We start from the raw sequence: 22,138 nt of genomic DNA, 5'->3' as shown, positions 1-22,138 counted from the left end.
TGCACAACGAATTGAGGTGTTGGTAACATTTTTCCCTTCTTGGATAAGCTCATTAGCTCTATCTTTGTACTTATCCGGGAGGTGCTGCATCAGTTACTCTAGTTCGTCCTAGTGTGCTCTGTCGTAACGTGCCAATAATGCTCGTCTTTGCCGTTTGGCGCTTTTTAAACAGTATGTGGTATAGACGTAGGAAATTCCTTGATTAATGTAACTGTGAAAAGGATTATTTCCTTAATAATGTAATGAACCTCATCGATAACTATTTATTGTTTAATTCACTTTTATGATGTGATGGATTATGTCTTAGTCTTAACCTTGTGACTAACTTGTACATATATGATGTGGATTGAATTTGTATTGTATATATGCTATCTAATTTTTTTTATCTTTGTGACCTGTATATATTTTATCTGCACTTTTATGGTACGTTGTGACGGAAATAAAGTTATCGAATGCTTGTGTATTGGCGATACGCCACGTTTGCTGGTTGGGAGGCAGTTCTCTTTCCGGACGCATCAAGGAGTTTAGACTCTTTGTCAGGTGGGGGAGCCTCACCTGACGTTTGTGAGTTAGCCCTTTTGCATGCGTTTGAAACTACATGCGAGTCTAGGGGAACTGGGCCTTTAACATAAACTGGATCTGAAGGTGCAGCTTTATATTTTTCTCTATTCGTGGGTTAATGACTCGAGTTCTAACTGGGTCTTTGAAAACCTCAGGGGCGTGTTTAATAACTCCTTTGAGCATGGGTAAAATGGATGAAGATCTTTGTGCATTGTCAAATGTATCTAGTAGGAAGTCTTCCTCTACTGTGTCTGTATGCATATTCACCCCATGATATTGCGCAGCTCTTTGTACCAACTGATTAAAGCCCGTAGTGTCTTCTGGCGGGGAAGGCCTAGAGGGGTATATGTCATCTTGAGGGACATTTGGAACGTCTGGCGTGTTATAATCATTCCATGGGTCAGGTGAGCTTGGTGGAATAGATGGATCATCTGCGTTACCCCCAATGTCATCAGAGCTATCATCCCCATTATCATCATGTATGACAGAGTGTGTAGGGGAATGTTGTGGCAGGGGAACCGGTGGTGATGACATAGGTGGAGGAGAAGGGGAAGGCAATCTTAGCGGGGAAGTAGCTATGTCCTTCTTCTTTGGAGGAGGAGCTGGTGCTGGTGTTTCTAGTGGTCATTTCTTTGAACTTAAATTTAGTCGACCAGTAGTTGGATCTTTCACCAAAGTCTTTTGTGCAGGGTCTGAGTGAAATAAGTCCTGTGCAGAAGTGTGATCTTTCGGTGTGGAGGCAGGTTTTGGCACCGAAGTTGTTTTTTTTTTTTTTTTTCTGGTAATGTCTTTTACAGGAGAAGCTGGGATCTTTTTCTGCTCCAAATGTTTTTTCGGCGCCGACGATTTTTTCGGTGCAGATGAATGTTTCGGATCGGCTTGTTTCTTTGGATCCGAAGCTTTGCTTGGTTCCAACCTTGGTTTCGGGGCCGAGGTAGGAACTGCCTGTTTCGGTGCCGATGGTTTCGATGCGGGCGTGGTAACCGATGGGGTCTTTTTCGGTGCCGGTAGGTGTGCGTTGGCACCCTGTGGAGGTCGACTCGAGCCCGAGTCGCCTGAAGGATTTGTTAGCTTCGTAGCCGGGCCCGAAGGTGGGGCAGTAGAAGCAGTGTCTCGGTGTGTGCCCGAGGGCGAGGGTGTGACTGGAGCCTTTTTGGGGTGTGTCGAGGAAGGGTCGGGGTCGACGGTCTTACTTACGACCCGCAGCGCTGGAGTGACTTCCTCGACATCGGAATCTTTTGCCTCGGAGTTGCTGTCGACGCCATGTTGTTCTGGGACGTCGACGCCTTCCTCGAAGATGTCGTCTGATTGGGAGCTGAAGATCTTTGAGCCATTGTTCTCCGAGCTCTTCGGTCCGGATCGTCTTTTTGGAGCGGAAGGAGGCACAAGCAGAAGCCTCTGGCCTCGTGCTCCGGGAAGAGGCAAATGTTACACACCTCCTGAAGGTCGGTGTGGGGAAACTTCGACCCACATTGAGGACACTTTTTAAATGGCGTCCTTTCCATGAGCTGGAGTCGAGGCCTAGTTGGGCCCGAAGGCCTTCGACGACGACCGGAATCAAAGTTCTAGTTGTTGATAGAGTAGCATTGACTGGAAACGCGTTCTAAACTGAATTCTCGAAGCTGGTGAGGACTGCGCGCCGACGGAAATCGGTTCCAACACGGAGCGCTGGAAACAGATACGAGCCCGGTGGCGGAAACAAACTATCTGGGGATGGAGCCGATGCCCATGCGCAGTATCATCCAAAGGAGGAGTCTCCTATCTCGTGACTTCCAAAGACTTTTCTACAACAAAACAAACTGCAAACATCCGGGCCCAACACTAGGTGGCCATCTATGCACAGTGTGTAATCTGCAGCTTATATGCCTCTAACATATATTTATGATAAAATCCAATCGTTTTGCACTCCTTGATTGTCTGTTTCTGTATATATATGGTACTATCAACTTTAAAATAATCCTGTTGGGACCAATTGTTTTTGTACTATTACCTTACCAGGTCCTGTTGGTTTATCTGGGTGCCCCCATTGTTTAGTAATGGTGCTGCTATTCATGGCAAACCCCATTTGTACAGGCCCCCAATGCAAATCCTTAAACTCTTTGGTGAAGCTTCAGGACTAAAAATGTACCCGCCAAATCCACACTAGTTTCGCTACACATTTCCTGTGAATACAATGTGTGGCAAACAAACATTCCATTCGGACTTCTGAGCTTTCGCTATCTGGGGATCTGGGTGACAATACACTCAGAAGTAACCTGATCAATTAACCTGGCCCACTGCCTAAAAGATCCAAGGAGGATCTACAGAAGTGGGAAACCCTCCCCTTGAACCTGATGTGGGAAATCGCACTGTATAAGATGATGATACTCCCCAGAGTCCTATACATACTGCAGAATATACCTCTCCATCTCCTGCGGCAACGGTTCTGCATCCTGGATAAAACGTCAATCTCGTTCCTTTGGGGGAACTTGAGATAATGAATGGCGCTGGCCCACTGCCAAATAGCTCCAATTGATGGGGTCATGGGAATGACCAATCTCCACCTCTATTATATAGCCACACGTCTATTGGTGATCAATGATTGGTTTTCAGGAGGGTAGGCAGACCCGGCATACCAACTGGAGCTCGAGAAGATGGGATTCTTGCAGATCCATGCAATGTTTCATGGCTCGCCAATCCCTCACCATATCCCTGCTGTCACAAGATCAGTCATCCTAGCCTGGCGCTCTGGGCTCCATTATACCTGCTGGGAGGTTAAACTCACACTGCAAACACCCTTGTGGCAGGGTACGTGGGTTGGAGAAGTGGCACGGCTAGAGGGATTCCAGAAATGGGACCAGGGCCGGACTGGCCGTAGCGGGCACCGGGCAATCCCCCGGTGCGCCGCATGGGTGGGGGGCCGTTTTGGGGCCCTTGGGGGCCGTTTTTGCAGCATAGCTGCAAAATCGGCCCTGTAAAAAAACGGGCCGAAAACCGGCCCTGCCAAAGAGCTCGGTGGCACCCACAACCCCCCGGGGGGGCAGGGGGGCCGGTCGAGCACTTTGCCAGGGCCGGTTTTGGTTCCCAGTGCGGCCCTGAATGGGACCTCATCGGTATCACTGAAATGGGAGAGGTCTGGCGGTCCGAATGTTTGAGGACATGCAACACACATACTCCCCTTAACACTACACAATTTCACAAATAACTGCAACTTTGACACATGGTTATGATGCACATACCCAGGGGCACCACACTTCCAGAGTTCAGTCCCTTAGAAGTGAAAATACTTATGGGGAATTGGGAAAGGGAGGGGTTTCCCAGATCTATAACTATCTAATTAATAACTCCCCTACCACATTAGAACAATTGTGGACATGATGGGAACGATGGCTGGGACCTACGGAAGATTTAGACTGGAGGGACGCCCTTATGGCCACCCCGGGTGACCACCATCTCTGCCAGACAGACTGATCCAACTCTACTACCTCTAACCTGCCAGATTAATCCAAGCAGGATTTCTACCAACCCCGAGATGCCCACAATGTACGGAGGAGCCCGCCGACTTTTATCATACGACCTGGTCCTGCGCCCTCAAAGCATCATACTGAGCGGAAGTGGTTGGAGAACTCAGTGGGATACGGAGATGGGAGTTCTGCTCTTGGGGATCCTGGAAGGTATAGAGGCTCCAGGGCAGACAAAGCATTTCTTGGTACAGCCCTTCTGGTGGCCAAAATAGACACTACGACTAAATGGCAGAGCCCCCCACCCCCTCACAATCACCCGATGGAGATAAGGATTAGACTGATGTGCTCCGCAGGAACAAACAGTACATAAGGCTTGGGGATGTCCAGCTAGGTTCAAACAAGTGTGGGCGAATGGTTGGGACAGAAATATGCAGAGTTACAAATCTTGATTCTCTGGGTGACTGTAAATGTGAATCAATAAGTTTTGGAGCTGGTAGCCCGACATATCCAGCGTGGTCTGTGTCAAGCTAAGGTGACAGATCAACATGAACAATTTTGTCAAATTTTTTTGTTTGTTAAAACCCAATAAAAGTTGAGTATAAAAAAAAAGATATACATTTATGCAACAGAACAGGAGAAGATCACTCTCAATTTAATGAAAATAACAGTACAAAATGCCCGTGATCGTAAGTAAAACATTCTATTTGTTTAGTACCTTGTGTGAATATAAAGGGTAACGATTAACTTTGAAATTGAATCTGTTTATGTAGGTATAAATATTATAGGTGTTTAAAAATAAGCACTAATAAACACTATATAAATGCAATTACAATACAGTACAATAAAGGACTACCCAAAGTGTGCTATCTGGTGGCGATTAACAATTACAACACAGTTCAAGATGATTTAGTCAACCAATGATACCACTGGACCAGTTAAGGTTGGTAAAGAATTGTTACAGGAGTGGAATAAGACTAAAAGCAAATAATTCAATCGAAATTCACAAGCATTCCACTCTTGTAATTTCTTACAACAAAATGACTAATGATTGATCGAGGGTGGTCTGTGATACTCAGCTATAGCTACAGAATTATTAGAAAAACCCCTAAAGCTGAAGCCGAGGTTGGGATAGGAGTAGGTTTTTTTTTTTTTAAATCCCACCCTCTTTCGAATGCATTATCCAAACCAAGAGGACTGCCAGGAAACCCTGAAGTGAAAAAAAAATGACAACAATGGTATCAGAAATTCAATCATAGGGCGCCATCAAGCAGTGTTCGTGCAAATCGTTTAGTGGTGGATAGGAATGTCAAAGAGAACAAAGTAGATACAGGGTCCCCAAGTAACTTGGACACCACAGCCTATCCAGACTAGTATTACACTTCTCTAATCCTTTCTTCCACATGTTCTGCGGTAGATAAAGCAGATAGATTCTTCCATTCTGTCTGCTCTGAGTTTATTCTAGCTCATTAATGGCCCGGATGTTTCTTTCTTTTAAATCACTTTGCTTTGTTATATTATTAATCCATTAGAGATCACTGTGAAGTGCTGGCTTTTCAGCCCTCAGTAACGGGAAGAAGCCACGTTTTCACTGTCTTCAATAAAGAGGTCACAATAGATGGAACATGTATTATTAATTCAGGACTTTTAGGACTTCACGTTTAGTATTACCTGAAATAGTTGCTTTAGAGAAAAAAGTGCTCGTCTCAGTTCTGGGCCAGTGGAGTTATACAGCTTTTCTGCAAGATATAAATAAAACAAATACAATTCTAGATTCCTGCTGGTTACCACATTAATCAGTAATAAACCCAAACTCTATAATCAGTGAGCCAATCAAAGCCGAAGCTACCAGGCAGTAAAACACTCTTTAAAACAGCATAAACATTCTTGCACTCTCTTTATGAAAAACAGCCTAAGGAGAACTATCACATTCAAGTGTCACAGCTGCAGAATGGCAAATGTCAGACTTCGTCAGCTGGTCTACACCCACCTGTTATATTTACTACAGGACTGTAGAGGTCCGACATGCAAAGGGAATTTATCCAACATGCATAGCACATGCTCACTGCTGCTCCTCAGTTAACGGCATATATCAGTATTCCTTATTTCCCCAGAGATCACGTTTTTTAAATCTTACAACAGATCACCATTGTAACGCGTTGTAATTGAAATTCACTCAAGAAGCATTTAGACCATGTCTTCTACAAAGATAATTTGTAGCTTTAATGTTGAAGTTACTATGTGAACCCTTTGTAGGAGAGATTGCATTTTACATTCTCGGTGGAACATAGATTTAATGGATCTCATGTGTTTTGCAGAACAATATCATGAAAGAGTGCCTTAAGAGGTTGGGTCTACTTAACTGACTGTGCGGGTTATTGTGCTTTACATATGAAACTTTCATAAATTGTCCTATTGGTACTGCTCCAGGCTCCACCCTAAACCATGCAAACAGATTATTAGCATGGACAAAGTGACAGCCATTTGGTAGTTTTCAGCTGTATTTAAGTTGGAGTGCCACACACTAACAAGTGCTTAACAAAAGGACTGAGTCGACCAAACCATGTTTTAAGTAAAGAGCATTTGTAATGCAATAGGTCTCGCATTTGTTAAAGTTAGAGCTGTTGGTGTTGAAAATAACTATGCTTTTTACTTTTATTTTTTTATTTGAGGTGAGTAAATATATTTGCGTAGGGCTACTGCCATTGGTATAAAAAAGCTAAAGTAAAAAACATTGTCATTTTTAACTCAAATAGCTCTAACTTTAACAAATGCTAGACATAATGCATTGCAAATATTTCTTTTCCGAGCCATGCTGCATGGTGCAGTGCCATATGTGGCTAAAAGATCACTATGGATTTTCAACACAAATGTGATATAGTTATTAAAGTGTCAAAATAAAGTAACTGCATATTTTTTAAACACCTCGAAGAAAAGCAATATAGTGCAACCTAAATAGTAAGTATGACACAGATGACTTTTACTACTGGGTGTTATAAAAGACAAACCGCATATTACAGAAGATGCATATTATACAGCACGCCCAAAACCAACATTGCGTTGAAGAAAATATATATGTATATATAGCTAAACTAGAGTAGAAATACGTTTTATTTTAGCAAAGTAATAGTATATTACATAACTAGAACAAAAAAAAAACCCCAGTAAAAATAAAGGGAAAAAGGTGCCAACTTTGAAACTGGGGATTAAAGTTTGAGTATTGCTGTGGCCCCAACATCCTATGATCCTAGACAAATAAATATGTTTCTTTGCTAAAAAAAAAAACAGCAGACCCCACGGTTTTTACTAACTATAGACCAATTTCTCTTCTGTCGTTTGCGAAAACAGTTGAAAAATACGTCCACTTAGTGCTCAGCAATTTCGCAGAGGTTAATAATCGGTTTCATCCTAGCCAGTCCGGTTTCAGGCAGAATCTCAGCACTGAGTCGGCATTATTGGAGTTATCTGAATCTATCAAGGAGACCCTAAACGCACGTGGCAAAGTGGTCTTGGTCCTTTTGGAACTTTCCGTGTCGTTTGACACCGTGCCCCACGGCCACCTCCTGCAGAGACTGAGGGAGTGTGGGCTCGGGGGCACAGTGCTGAAGTGGTTTGCTTCCTTTTTAGAGAGTAGAAACCAGGAGGTCTGGTCACTCCCCTTCTTGGCCAGTGTGCCAACTTTGAGTGTGGGTGTGCCACATGGCTCTATTTTGAGCCCTGTACTTTTTAATCTGTACATGGCCCCCCCTAGCCACATTGGCGGAAGAGAACGAGGTCACAATAATGTCATACGCCGATGACACCCAACTGCTGTTCACCTGCAGGAAGGGTGAGGAGTTCAACGGGGAGAAGATCAACAAGTGCCTAAAAGAAACCTTTGCTTGGTTCAAACATAACCATCTGAAATGTAATTCAGATACATCTGAAATCATTTTCTTCGGCTCCCCCCGTTGGACATCTGGAAACAATGGTGGCCCCAAGACATGTCTCCTCCCCAGGTCGCAGTCAGGACCGTAAAGAACTTGGGAGTAAAAATGGATGATGCCCTCTCTATGGTACCACAGGTGCAGTCGGAACCTGTTTTGGTCTCCTGAAGATGCTTCAGAGGTTTTTATTTCTTTTACAGACTGAGCATAGAAAAATGGTTATTCAGGCCCTTATCTCAAGGCTGGACTATGCCAACGTGCTCTACTTGGGCCTTCCGGAGTTCTTACTTAAACTGCAGGTAGTACAGAATACGGCAGCCAAGGATGTTCTGAGCCTAGGGCCTAGAGATCGGACCTCTCGCCATCTCAGGGATCTGCACTGGTTACCGGTGCGTAGTAGAATCCACTCCAAAGCTCTGGTCCTGGCCTTTAAGGCCCTGCATGGGATAAGAGCAAAATACATCTCTAGAAGAGTTTCTTTTTATATACCTGGAAGATCATTAAGATCTGCCCACCAACATCTTATGGCCACCCCTAAATATTTTAGAGCTCGCAAAGGCAGTCGCTCCTTTCAAGTGCAAGTGGCTGAACTTTGGAATAAGCTGCCTCTTCCTCTTAGGAACGTCACTAACCAGCTTGCTTTCAGGAAACAATTGAAAACCTGGTTGTTTCAACAGACATTATAACCTTTCTGCCTTTTCCGTTTTTTTTTCCTGTTCTTGTAACAGTCTCCCCTTGCCTGTTGGCTCTTTCTGTCTTTAAGCGTCGGGACACTCTTGAGTAGCTGTGCGCTCTAGAAATCCATTTTAACCTAACATAACATGTAACAACATATATCGTGTCCTTAACTGCTGCTTTTTATAATCACTTTCATTTTTTTTGGGCTATAAAAGCAGGTGTTTAATGATTAATTGTTGTGGTGCACAGCCGAAAACCCTGGCCGAAATTAGCACTAAGTTAAAGTCCAAAATTGTTTAAATAAAGTGAGTGAACATTTATACTCAGTACATTTTTTAAAAGAAAAGTAGTTCAACTGAATCTAAGCCAGGTATATAGCATAGAGGCAAAAAATACATATATTTAGAACGTGCACATTACGCCGACAAACATTGTGAAGAATGAAGAAAATATATATAATGTAGGGTAGAAATACGTTTTACTTTACCAAACAGCATATTACACAAATCAGAAGAAAAAAAAAAACATTGGCAAAAATAAAGGGAGAAAGGCCCCGACTGTGAAGCTTATAAAACTTTATAAATAAAATAAAGGTAAAGTGCCACTAACTGTACGTAGTTAAAAAAAAAAAATTGCACACCGCCAAAAGTACATTTCAGCCACAATACATTGTTAATGTTAAAAATGTTTTATAAAGCGCTCGTTCACTGCTTGGCTTCATGGCGCTGGATCTAGGAGGTGCTAGTGCTGAATTGGTAACCGTTATTCATAGGCCTGGGTGTACAGCCAGGTTTTGAGAGATTTTCTAAACTTCAGTAACTCGGAACTAGACCTGATTTCCAAGGGGATGGAATTCCACAATCTGGGCGTTAACGTTGTAAACCTACTTCCCCCTTGTCGCTTCAGCTTGAAGGTAGGGACTGACAGAAGTTGGAGGTGAGCCGAGCGAAGGTTACATGAGGGGGAGTACCGTGAGATCAGGCTATGAATCCAGAACCATTGCCTTGCAGGGACTTAAACACAAGACAACCAACCTTGAATGTGCAACGTTGAGGAATGGGAAGCCAATGCAGCTTCCTAAGAAGGGGAGAGGCATGATGCCACCTAGGTTGATGATAAATCAGTCTGGCCGCTTGGTTCTGGACCATCTGTAATCGTTTTGTGAGCCCAAGTGGTAGGCCCAGGTAAATAGCATTAGAGTAATCTATGTGGGAATGAACCATGGCTATCACAACCTGTGTCAGAGCCGCTTAATTAAATAACCTGCTTATTTTCCTAATCCTACGCAGCTGAAAAAAGCAGGAAGAGATCACTGAGCCTACATGAGTTTTCAGGGATAGATTGTTAGATATTGTAAAACCAAGGCTCTTGGCCGATGCAGAGGGGGTTGGAGAGGGTCCTAATTCAATTGGCCAATAGTGTGGGGCCCAAAAATTCTGGCTCCCACCTTTCAAGACTAGTTCAGTCTTCCCTGGATTTAATTTTAGATGATTACAATCCATCCAGTGAGATATAAACTGCATCGTGGACTGGAAATGAGAGACAGATTGGGGCGAGTTGTCAATTGTAAAGAGCATTTGCAGGTCATCAGCATAGTTGAAAGTGACCACTTTCCTTTCCTTTAGAGACCTGATCAGTGGGAGAAGGTAGAGATTGAACAAGTGTGGGGAAAGCGAGGATCCCTGTGGCACCCCACATGTGGATTTTAGCTTGGGGGTCATAAACTAGCCCAGACGGACTGCCTGGGAACGTTTTCCAGAAATGAGCAGATCCAGTCAAGAGCTGCGCCCTGAATGCCAGCATCCCTGATCCGGTCCACCAAGATCTCGTGGTCGATCGTGTCAAAGGCGGCTGATAGGTCTAACACCACCAGGGCCTGGGGAGTGCCTCTGTTGGCCTTCTCCTGTAGGGAGTCCAGTACAGCTGTGATTACTGACTCCTTGGAATGGGCAGGGCGGAAACCCGCTTGGTGTGGGTCGAGGAAATTTGTTTGTTCCATATGGTTGGACAGACATTTTGCCACATGGGCCTCTAATACCTTGGCCAGGTATGGGAGCAAGGAAATGGGGCGGTAATTTGACAGCGTCTGAGGGTCCGCTCCCGATTTCTTCAGGAGGGAAATCACCACTGCCTCTTTGAAGGCCTTAGGTACACAGCCTTGGGATAAAGAATTGTTCAGGAGGGCAAGGGCTGGTCCCGGTAGGGCAGTAAGGATTTCTTTTAAGACACTGAAAAAATCAATTCACAACATATTTATTATTACACATCGCAAATAAAAGCAACAACGGGGAAAATAAATAATAAATATAACCCAGATAACTCTTACTTACACATACTTACTGTTGTAGAAGACTAACAGCATATTACATAACGCGCCCCTTACAAAGAACAGTCACAAACATTGTGCAAAATAAATATATGTATGTAAACCACAGCAGAAATACATTTTAATTGAGCAAACAGGATGTTAGCAACAGAAATACGTAATAGTGATCCTAATTGAAATTTTCTCAAAAAAGGAGTTTTTTGAAGAAAAAAATAGGAAGGAAGTTGTAAATATCAGGTGTGGTTACATCATGTTGAATCCAAAGCATTGAAAGCATAGTGTGAACGTTCCATACGTACTTTCTACTCTTGTCTTATTATAAACGTCAAAGTGCATCCGTGCCTCCAATTAGTGCCACAGAATATTTAGAAGGGGAAAGAAAGGCATCAGCGCTTGACAAAAGCCAGGCCTTGTTTACCAGGCTCAACTAGCAGCACAAGCTTCCATGTCCGTCCACCTGGCTCCTTTTGAGGCAGGCTGGAGCACAACCCTCCCTCTCGTGGCCAGGCTGGAGCACCGTTAGTGACTGTAAGGGAGGGGAGGCAGAGTAGAAAGAGAGGGGTGTAGGAGCAGGGGAAAAGACAGGAGAATGAAAGCAAACCAGAGCGGTGCTCTGAGAGGCCACATTGCTGATAGAAAGAGCTCATTCCTGAGGAGAAAGAGGGTTGTACTGAGAGAAGCAGGGCAGGCACAGAAGCAGGGCCCCCTGCTCTGATTTAGACTTCAGCACAACCCTCCCTCTCCATAGCTGCCAAGGTTACAGATTGCTATGTGTGACATTTTTATAATTTCAGCGTAATTATGAGTGACATTTCAACAACGATGAGTGACACTTTTTACATATCAGAAATCACACCCATTTGAGCATCGAGAAACTCTCCAAAAATGGAAGGGTACACACATAGCCCAGGGGTCACAACCCGGTCGCAGACTGTAATTTATTTAAAAAACAGCAGTTTAATAAAAAATCAATTAGCTGATTACAGAAGGGTGCGCAGGTCCGCCCGTAATTTATTATTAACCTGAGGCTGAGAATAAGTTACAAGGGTATTCTGGGCCATTAACATACAACACAATGAGGCATGGGACAGAGGGAGTCAGGGCAAGCCTCAGGAGGAGGGAGAGGCTAACTAACATAGTTCACAGTCTGGAATTATTATCACAAAAAGATACAGTGAGCCGTAATAATTCATAAGTAGCTGAGCGGCCTGGCCTCCCTGTCCGGGGTCCGTGCTGCCTAAGAGTACTTGCACCAGTATGTGTCATGTGCAGTCCGTAAGAGTAGTCTAAAATCACATATGGCACAGAAGTGTTTACTAATACTTTCAAACATACCGCCTCTCTTTCAGGTATTTAGTTAATCCTGATGACGGATTACTTCTTGTGGCAGCTCAGCTGAGCCCGGTGCCGTGAAGTCAGATGCCAGCAGTACTGCTGCCTCCTAAATGTTTCAACTATATTATCATGTGGGTTTATGTCACTGGACGTGAGGGACTCAGCAGCCCCTGCACGGCTACATCTCCCACACCTACCGCACCGGCGCTGGGCAGCATTTCAAAGCCGCTGCCGAGCGCATTACTGCAGCCTGTTCGGTGGAGCTAAAAGAGATGCTGCAGGTAGTGTGCCACGTTAATGGGTGAGCGGGCAAAACCGTGTGTGTGCTTGTCAAACGTCGATGGCTGACGTGCTGTTTGCCAGGACGTGCCTTTTCTTGCCCCCCCTCTCCTTCTAGAAATGGCTGCATGCACCTCGGAGCTTATCAATATATATTACCGGCGTTGGTCTTGGACTGGCGCCAGCGGGACGGCACATGGACCGTGACCTCAGGCTTCCCGGGTCACCGGCGAACCTGACTGTGCAGCACTATATAGAAACATTTCAGAAGAATGAGGACATCTCACTCTACTTACTTTGAGAGGTGAGCTTCAGCGGCTGCAAACTGGTACGGCCCCGGCCTCCACCAACTGCATGAAAATTCAGCAGCCAAATGTGTTCTGGGATCTAGAAGTCACCGCGCCGCCGTTCCTGTGCTTGGGGTTAGGTCGGGTTCGCTGCCGATCCTGTGGATGTCGTCGATCACATTTAAAAATGATTACTGTGGGATCTCGGTATTCATTTGGGCTGCAGTGAGAGTGGCTCAATGTGACTCAAACTAGCCGCGCAGCTGGCAGGAATTTTGCAGGAAGCAGGGAAGATATTGTAACATTGTAGCACTAGACTAGAATGCAGATCTTTAACTGATTAGCTGCTGCTCCTCGCAAGTGAAGTCTGGTGCGCCCGGGGCGCACACAGGTGGCGCAGGAGCGCGCTAGCACCTGGCGTAGTGGACAGCCAGTTTCAGTGCTGTCAGTAGAGTGCAGGTCATTGTCAAAAATGCGTGACAATGCATTTCAGTGCGGTGTTGCGGGAACACCACACTGAAATGCGTTAGCGTCACGCCTATTGCGTGATACTTGACAGGCCTGCCTCTCCAGGCAGGAGCACCATGACTGACTGGAAGGGAGGGGTGCGGGAGAGCAGAGAGAGTGGAGTGTACAAGCAGGGTGGGGGAGACAGGAGTGAAAGCAAACTAGCGCGGCACTCGTGAACGAGCGCCGTGCTGATAGAAACTCTCATGATTGCTATTCTCATCGGCGACCAGAGCCAGTCCATGGCTTGGGCAGCGGCGACGAGCAAGGCAGTCACAGGCGGCAGTGCACCCTGCTCTGAGGCAGGCTGCAGCACAACCAATCCTTTCCGTCCACCTGGCTCTGCTGTGAGGCAGGCTGGAGCCTACTGACTGATTGGGGGAGGGAGAGCACAGAAAGTGGGAGGGGGAAAGAGAGCACAGAAAGTGGGACGAAAGAGCCGGGAAATACACAACAATAAAAGTGAATCCATCGCAGAGCTCAGGAAATGGGTGCAGCGCTGATAAAGTATGTCAACAATTATTAAAACATGCAGGGCGGGAGGGAAGTGTAGGGGACAGGACAGGCGCCTTCCAAATGCTCTGATGATGCGCAGGATCCAAATGCTGCGTATTAACTAGGAAGCAAAATGTGTGCCTGGAACAGCAGGTAGGAGAATCTTGTTTAAGGAAATAGTGCTGACAGACCGTAAAGGAAACTTACTGAGTAACAACACATGTAAAAGGGTCAATCCTCATGACAGGTAACAATAGAAGACAGGGAGGTACTAAGAAGGGACTAATAAGCCTATTAATACATGAAAACTCAACATTTACAAAGGACAGTGACAGCAGCCAATTTAAAAGATGGGCAGAGAGTGGGCACAGCTTTAAGTCCATACCTTAATACAGCATGTCTCAAAGAGACAGCGCAAGTGCTGCCTATGCGATACCTAAAAAGCTCCTCATAATAATTCATCGACAGTGGGCTTTTGGAAAAAAGGCAAACAGTTGCATGGCTGTAAGAATGAGCCATACTTTACTTTACATGAGAGGATACTCAACCTGTTCTTAAACGGGTTGTTCTAACCCCTATTAAAGTACAAATATAAAATTGGTCAAAGTAAGGTAAAGCGTATATGGGAAATGGAATATTGGCCACCTAGCAAAACAAGCATTGGAGGATACAACGAATGAGCAGGAAGATAGTGAAGTGTATTTAAACCTCAGTTTGATACATGTGTGTGACAATACGAATAGAGTGTATATTAAGAGATACTAGTTTTGTTTACAGATTATTATGACGATTGGTTTGGATTGAGGATTTTGTTTTTTGCTGCGAGGATTACGAATCACAACCATTAGTATTAAGTATAATGCCCTGAAGAAGTCTGTATATCATATACTGATTAGACGAAACACGTGTTGGCTGGTATTTGTCGTTTATTGGATGAAGAAATCTGATGAAGACCTTTTGGAATAAATGAACTTTGAACACTGAAAAAAAGACTATATTTGAGAACGAGTGCTTGGTGGATATAAGCTTACGTTCAGTCATTTATGACAATTACCGGGTAGTGGTAACCTACTCGCTCCGCTTTGAGCACCAATTGGACTTTCAATTGTATTTACTTGCTTATACATGCTGTGCGCTTCGTAATAACTGTTACCATCATAATTTGTGTTACCTTAATACAGCATGTCTCAAAGAGACAGCGCAAGTGCTGCCTATGCGATACCTAAAAAGCTCCTCATAATAATTCATCGACAGTGGGCTTTTGGAAAAAAGGCAAACAGTTGCATGGCTGTAAGAATGAGCCATACTTTACTTTACATGAGAGGATACTCAACCTGTTCTTAAACGGGTTGTTCTAACCCCTATTAAAGTACAAATATAAAATTGGTCAAAGTAAGGTAAAGCGTATATGGGAAATGGAATATTGGCCACCTAGCAAAACAAGCATTGGAATAGCCAATACATCTCGCCTTTGGTACCTTATAGGTGTTTAGCCATGCAGCACGTTATCCATTATATTACATTAGCCATTAAAGACATCAAAGTTTGTGGTAAATCATCTATGATATACTGGGCCTATTACTTTCAGTCATTAAAGTCCTTTGACAGTGATGACATTCTGATGCCTATGCAAATTTGCGCATGCACACACACTGCAGACACAGACAGAAGAGACACCGCACATAGACACACCGCAAACAACCACCGCACACACACTGCCGACAGGCACTGCATATACACACACACACCCCGCAGACAGGCACTGCGCACACAGACACACACCGCAGAAAGGCACCACACAAACACATACAGCAATGGCTTACCATCTCCCACTGCCCTACAGCTCTGTCCAAATTGCTGCAGACTTGACTCGGTGGTAGGCCATACATATTTTTTTCCCACTGTTTAAAAAGTGCAGACTCAAACCAAAGATATAGTACCAGTTTACATGTGCATCGGTTGCATTACAGTCACATTTTATTTTTTTATTCACAGGGCAATTACGTTATTTCTACAAAATCACAAAATGTTAAGCTGATATTTGAATGTGGTTCCCCAGTTCCGAAGTCGGAAGCTCGGGCTGTAATGCCACATCTTCTCTATGCTGTATGAGGCAAGGTGTGCAGTAGGAGAAAGGAACATGCAGCTATGTTTTGGGGCGAGTCTTGCTGTGCACATCGAAAATAATGTGAGGTTGTTACATTTTAAAAATATACATTTTGAGGACTGGACGGTGCATAAAACTTGAAGTGTGTCTCTTATTTATTTTAATGTGTCTAAATGATAATTATGTTAAAATGCATTGTGCATGCAGGAAGCAATGGGACGCCTTATTTTTTAAAATAGTGCTTCCGCAGGAGTAGCCATAATGATGGATGCCTCTTTCCAGATCTTTATATCAAACACATTCTGGTGAATGAGCAGTAGATGAAGGCAGAGGCCATCTTAAAACTCCTTGGTAAGATACATTTGGGTATGGCAGCATGTAGTAGCTATTGTATGGAAAGGGTGCTTAAACACTTTATATGGAACGAAGATTACAATACAAGCTGAGGCACTGTTAAGAGGAGAAATAGAACGAAGATGGTTATGCTTCCCCGTATGCTGTATTTCTTCGTGAATCTACCTGTAATTCTACCTCAACATGTGTTTAACAAACTCGATACTCTTTTAATTAATCTGGTATGGGGAGTCGGCAGACGGGGATTAGCCTGCGTAAGCTTCAACTGGGGACCAGACTGGGGGGCCTAGGAGCCCCAGACTTCAGGGGATATTATTATGCCAGTCAACTCCAGTGGCTCTCACACTGGACAGCAGGTAGAAATCTCCACGAGATTGATTTCTCACCGTAACGACTCGGACGAGGAGAGCTACAAACCTTGCTGTTGCCGAGGAGTCGCATTCCCCCAGACTGTCATCCGCTTCTGCGCACGGCCCTGCAGTGCTGGAGGAGGGCGCTCTCATATACAGCACCAACGGGTTCATATGCTGCGAACATCCCCCTATTGGGAATCCCAACACCACAGGGTAGGCTCACGGACCGGGTGTTGCGCCTGTGGTCGACGGCCAGGATAGCAGAGGTAGGCTCCTTCTTTGGGGACGGCAAATTATTGGATCACAACACCTTCATGCAGACTACAGGCGCCCCTCCCAGACTTTACCTACTACACGCTGCTGTAACACACTATATCAGAACCATTTGGGCACCACAGCGCTCCCAACCTGCGCAGAATGAGCTGGTTCATTTATTATACTACATGGGGGCAGGGGGGCATCTAGTGCGCTGGTTGTACACCGGGATCCGAACACACGCAGCAATCCCGCTCACGACACTCGGGGACATTTGGGTTCAAGACACAGACACGTTACTGACAGATAAAGACTGGCAGACTATTCTGGAACACCCTAGGCGGGTTTCGCGGAATGTGAAATTCATATTTATTCAGGTGATGGTTCTGCACAGAGCCTATCTGACCCCCCAGAGGCTACACAGAATGTTCCCGAACTCCCCCCACAGTTGCCCACAACGCGGAGAGAATGAGGCTAGTTTCCTCCACATGGTTTGGTCCTGTACATGCATGCAGGGGTACTGGGCGGAGATATGCCAAGTTCTGCGTAAGATCACTCACATGCCGGTGCCTGGGGAGGCTCTGCCTTGTCTTGCGGGGTTGCGTAGGCGGTCCAAGACACAGAGGGCACAGCAGAAACTCCTTGACCTGGCGCTCCTGCTGGCGGTCAGAGCGTTGACGATGAGCTGGAAATCCCCCAGATCGCCGGGGATACCCTTGTGGCACTCAGAGGTGATGAGATGGGGTCGGGCAGAGGGAGCGGCCCTAAGGAGAGAGAATGAACGAGGTATGAGGAAATACCCTATCTCACAAGAATGGGAGGTTATGCTGGTGACGCTGGAGGAGATGGATTTTGTCCTGGCACAAGGTGACATTAGTACACACGACACTGAGTTCCCTTAGGTGGTCTGTTAGTACCCAAAGAAACGCACAGAATATTCGACTTTATTACATGACAAGTGTATATACTGAACATGGTTGGCAGGAGTTAGCTTGGGGAAGATTCCGTTACCACCAGGAGGGGGAGGTTAGAGAATGGGAGGGTTTTCTCTGGGGTGGGAGGGGGAGTTGTTGGAGGGTCTAGTTTTGTTTTTCTCCCCTCATTTTGTTCACTTCCTATTACGGATCAAGTCAATGGAGTGGGGAAGGTTAGGAGCCCTAGTTATCAAAGTATATATGTAATAGACTTAGATATCCGAGAGAATTTTACTGTCGAGAGCAACGCACGGACAACATTGGGAAACTGTGGGTTCTAAGGAAGTTTGTACTGGGGAGAAAAATGGAAAAAGTTGAGCTGTGAAATGTATATGCTGCATACATATGTACTGAACCGCTTTGAATAAAATGTTTTTAAAAAAAGGAGAAATAGAATTGAGGCGTTCCAAAAAATGCATTCTTTAGGTTTAAAAAGACTACGATAAATAAAATAAAAAATGTACCAATACCAACCTGAAGTATGTAACAGAAGTGCTTAGCTTTATTTCACTTACAACATTTTGAAAGTGGTTCGAAACATAAAATCATTCAGTGTGTAAACATGCAGGATTGCATTTCTAAAATGAACAAATTTATGTTAAAAGCAAAGAAGTCTGCCGCTACAGTATTGGCTGCGAAATGAACGAAAGAAAGACATTTTCGCGCTCTCTGAGTTTGATGTGGTCTAAAGAGCCCCATACGTTTAGGTTTGAAAAAGAAGAAAGGGATATACAAACAGGAATGTTACTAAATGACGACCCAGCCATCATATCCATAGCTGCCAAGGTTTCATGTTGCTGTGTGTGACATTTTCATAACTATAATTTAATTATGAGTGACACTTTATCGCGAACAAAATCAAGCAATGAAGACGAGGGAAACATAAATATCAGAAATTATATGCATTTGAGCAACAGGAAATTCTAAGAAGATCTTAAAACTGCTGCAAAACCCCAGAAATGGAAGAACACTAACCAAAACCGAGTGCATGATTGCAGTTCTCAGCGACAGAGTGCACACTCTGCAGATATCATAATGCATAGATCGATAGGAGAATGCGGATGGTAATACACAAATCGCTTAGACTACATGCCAGAGGCACTAAACAATAATTAAATATGCTATCAGGGATTCTGTGTTACCCATATGATAAAATATTACGAACAACCACAACTGTTATTTATTGCATGTGAAAGCTGCAAGCCACAGACCGTATATTCAATATATCCATAACATTATGGTTTTACCTGTGCTGGCTATGTACTCATATTCTCGAGTCACTGTTTTGCTAATGTATAAAGAAAATATAACACCTGCCTTTTTACAGTACTTTGAAACATTAAACCCAAAGCAGTAAACACTGCATTGTTTGTAAATCTACAGATTTAACAATTTTGTGTCGCTGTCACTTGAAGCTGCCAACAGCAATGCCATCTGTTATAGGGCTTAGAATCTGCCCACCCGAGCTTGTAGGCCTGGTAACAATGTTATTGTTTGTTAGGGTGGTACGTGAAAGGATATTTTCATGCAACCTTTCAGCCCTCAACCTCATCTATCTGTGAAGGCCCTTGCACTGTTAGAAGTCAAGTTCGAACATTTGAGTGGAAGTATACACTGACAGGCCCCTATGCTGCATAAACACAAACTGCCGAAATCTGACACTTATTAAATGCCGCCGCTTCAGCCGGGAAAATCATTACAAACATTTTTCAAACCAATACTATAGGCGCCCGCGCGCTGTAAACAGCTGCAGGCTACTGCTGTAGGAGAAAGTAGTGATTTGCTGTAAAAGGGGGTTAACAACTACTCTGCGGGCTCAAGCATTTTTAAGACATTAGGAAATACAAAAAACATACGGGCCAAAGCACTTATGAGAAACTAAAAGAAAGGACCAAACGCTTCCAAGAACAAACAAAAAGTAAAAGGAAAGAAAAGGATGTTTCAAGAGGGGGCTAAACAGAGGGCTGCATGTCCTAATTATTATTGATGAGGCGAGAGAGATGAGTAAGTCATTCAGGCCAAGTCTGCACAAATAATTATGGTTGCAACTGTGCTGCGTCACAGTATTTTCAACAATTTAATAATATACCAACGGACTGGACTACACTGTCTGTCAGTTGAGCGGTGCGAGCACTCCCAGATTCTCAAAGAAGACACTCAGTGGCGTTCTAATTATTCATTGTACAGTGTGTTTGCTTGAAAGTCAGACCCCGGTTATGACGCTCTGACTAAATTAAATATTTTCAACAAGGTTAACTACTGGACTACAGACCTGAGAGTGCTAGTGACAGTCTAACAGAGCGACCCATGGTCCGGGTTGGCCGCAACGAGTCACTGCTGCTCTGGCTCAGACTCCAGACTCACTCGAGCTTCATTCTTCATTAGATGCCGCAGGCACCGCAATATTGACGGCATAACAGGTAGTGGTGCGAGCGCAGCGACTGGGAGGCTGCCAAACTTATTTAGGAAACCTAAACTGCCGCCCATTAAGCCCTGTATCGGCTTACAATTGGGAAAATCATTCTTGCAGTCTCCGTGACGCCATCAGGTCACGTGAATCCCGCCACGAATACAGAGCCAGCCCCCAAGTCTGGAGCAGCAATCAGTATGTCAATCAAACACTCTGTGGCTGCCGGAGCAGCGCAGTTCCGTGCTGCTTTGCTCACTACTAAATATAGCAGCGCTCCAGAGCTATAAATGCGTGACTTCGCATTTTAGTGCGGGGATGCGCACCGCCACACGAAAATGCGTTAGTATCACGCCTGATGCGTGATACTTGGCAGGGCTGCATATCGGCCTGGCAGATACACAACCAACAATCTATGAACCACCGCATCATGTTAGTGCACAGAATAAACACGCAGTTGCACAGAATGCATTTTGAAAACTAGAAAGTGCTTTGAAGCAGTATAAATAAGGATGCAGCTGCAGGATCAGCCTGTAAGTAAAATTGCTTAGTATTAGTTAAGCATTTGTTATTGTAGTTAATGTAATGCTGCATTATTGGGTAAAGAAATGAGGTTTTTCTGTACATTTTTGATAGAAAGGGTATAAATATTACAAGAGAGCAAAATAAAACAAGCATACTTGTGCGAAATCGAAAGTTAAAAAAACAAGCATTGAAAATGCAATAGGTGTCGCCTTTGGTTAAGTTAAAGCCATTTGCTTTGATAATGGTATTGTATAGCAAAGCAAATGGCTTTAACTTAATTAAAGGCGAGACCTATTGCATTTTCAATGCTTGTTAATTTCTGCCACTGCATTCCGCTAGCAGCCCACGTGGGTAAAGATGTTTTTTGGACTTCCAGTCCCATAATGCTTGATGTGCTTTCACCCGAGGATGATTATGAATAAATTAAAGGGAAATACTGGAACCATGAATTGCTGGTGATCTTTGTGCAGGTTACCTATGATGAAAAGCGCAATGCTTGAAACGCGTCAGGACTGGCATAGACGCTGATGCTCAGAAAACCTCCTACCGACTCTCACTTACCTGCCACGAGTGAGGTTCAACTGGGAGCACCATATATATATATATATATATATATATATATATATATATATATATATATATATATATATATTACCTACTGGCGGTCGCCAGTAGGTAGTTATAGTTAGGATTGTTTTCCATAGGAAATCTGCAACATTCTATTGGGAATAACTTTGGCGCCGGTTGAGGAATCTGCCTGAAATTTTCCTCAAATTTGCCTCGCGGTGGTCTGGTCCTTCCCTGAAAGTTTGGGGGGGGATTCGTCAAGCGGGGGCCGAGATAAAAGGGGGGTCCCAAAACGTGTTTTCCCCATGTTAATTTCCATAGGGCGGTCGGACTCACTTTTAGCTCGAACGGCTGAATGGATTTCCACCAAACTTGGCAAAATTGTAGGGACTGGTAGCCCGATGTGCTCCAGTGGATTTTGAGTAATTTAGGTTAAAAAAAATATATATATCTATAAGCGCGCCCTGGTACGCGCACCGGGGCGCGCAATAGCTCGTACCGCGAATACGCGAGCGGAAAGCTGATTGGCTCTCGGGTGTCTGTAAACATTCCAAACAGACTGGAGCGGCCGCCATCTTGTGTCTCAGTAGGATAGAGACACAAGAGGGGCCAAAAACAAAGGGGGAAATAATCAAAAGGGGGCAGGGTAGACCCCCCCCTGACCCCTAGGTTTGATGTGGGGGACATAAAAGGGCCCCGGTGCTAAAAACGAAAAAAAAAAAATATTCGATTTTCGCGGGGGGAGCGACCGGTACGCGTACC

General features: G+C 44.5%; 1 protein-coding gene across 2 annotated transcripts in view; it reads right to left on the bottom strand.

Annotated features, from left to right (window-relative positions):
* The window catches only part of FHOD1 (formin homology 2 domain containing 1), a 1,641,100-nt gene that overhangs the window by 1,205,049 nt on the left and 413,913 nt on the right, over positions 1–22,138 (bottom strand). For both annotated transcript variants that reach the window (XR_013603775.1, XM_078670473.1), the window contains exon 4: positions 5,673–5,740. Coding sequence is in view for 1 of the 2 variants with exons in the window: in XM_078670473.1 (XP_078526599.1) it covers positions 5,673–5,740 (68 nt within the window). In the remaining variant the exon portion in view is untranslated. The remainder of the gene's footprint in view (positions 1–5,672; positions 5,741–22,138) is intronic.

The sequence above is a fragment of the Lissotriton helveticus genome, chromosome 12, assembly GCF_964261635.1.
Source record: "Lissotriton helveticus chromosome 12, aLisHel1.1, whole genome shotgun sequence".
Taxonomy (NCBI): domain Eukaryota; kingdom Metazoa; phylum Chordata; class Amphibia; order Caudata; family Salamandridae; genus Lissotriton; species Lissotriton helveticus.
This window is presented reverse-complemented; position numbering and strand designations above follow the sequence as displayed.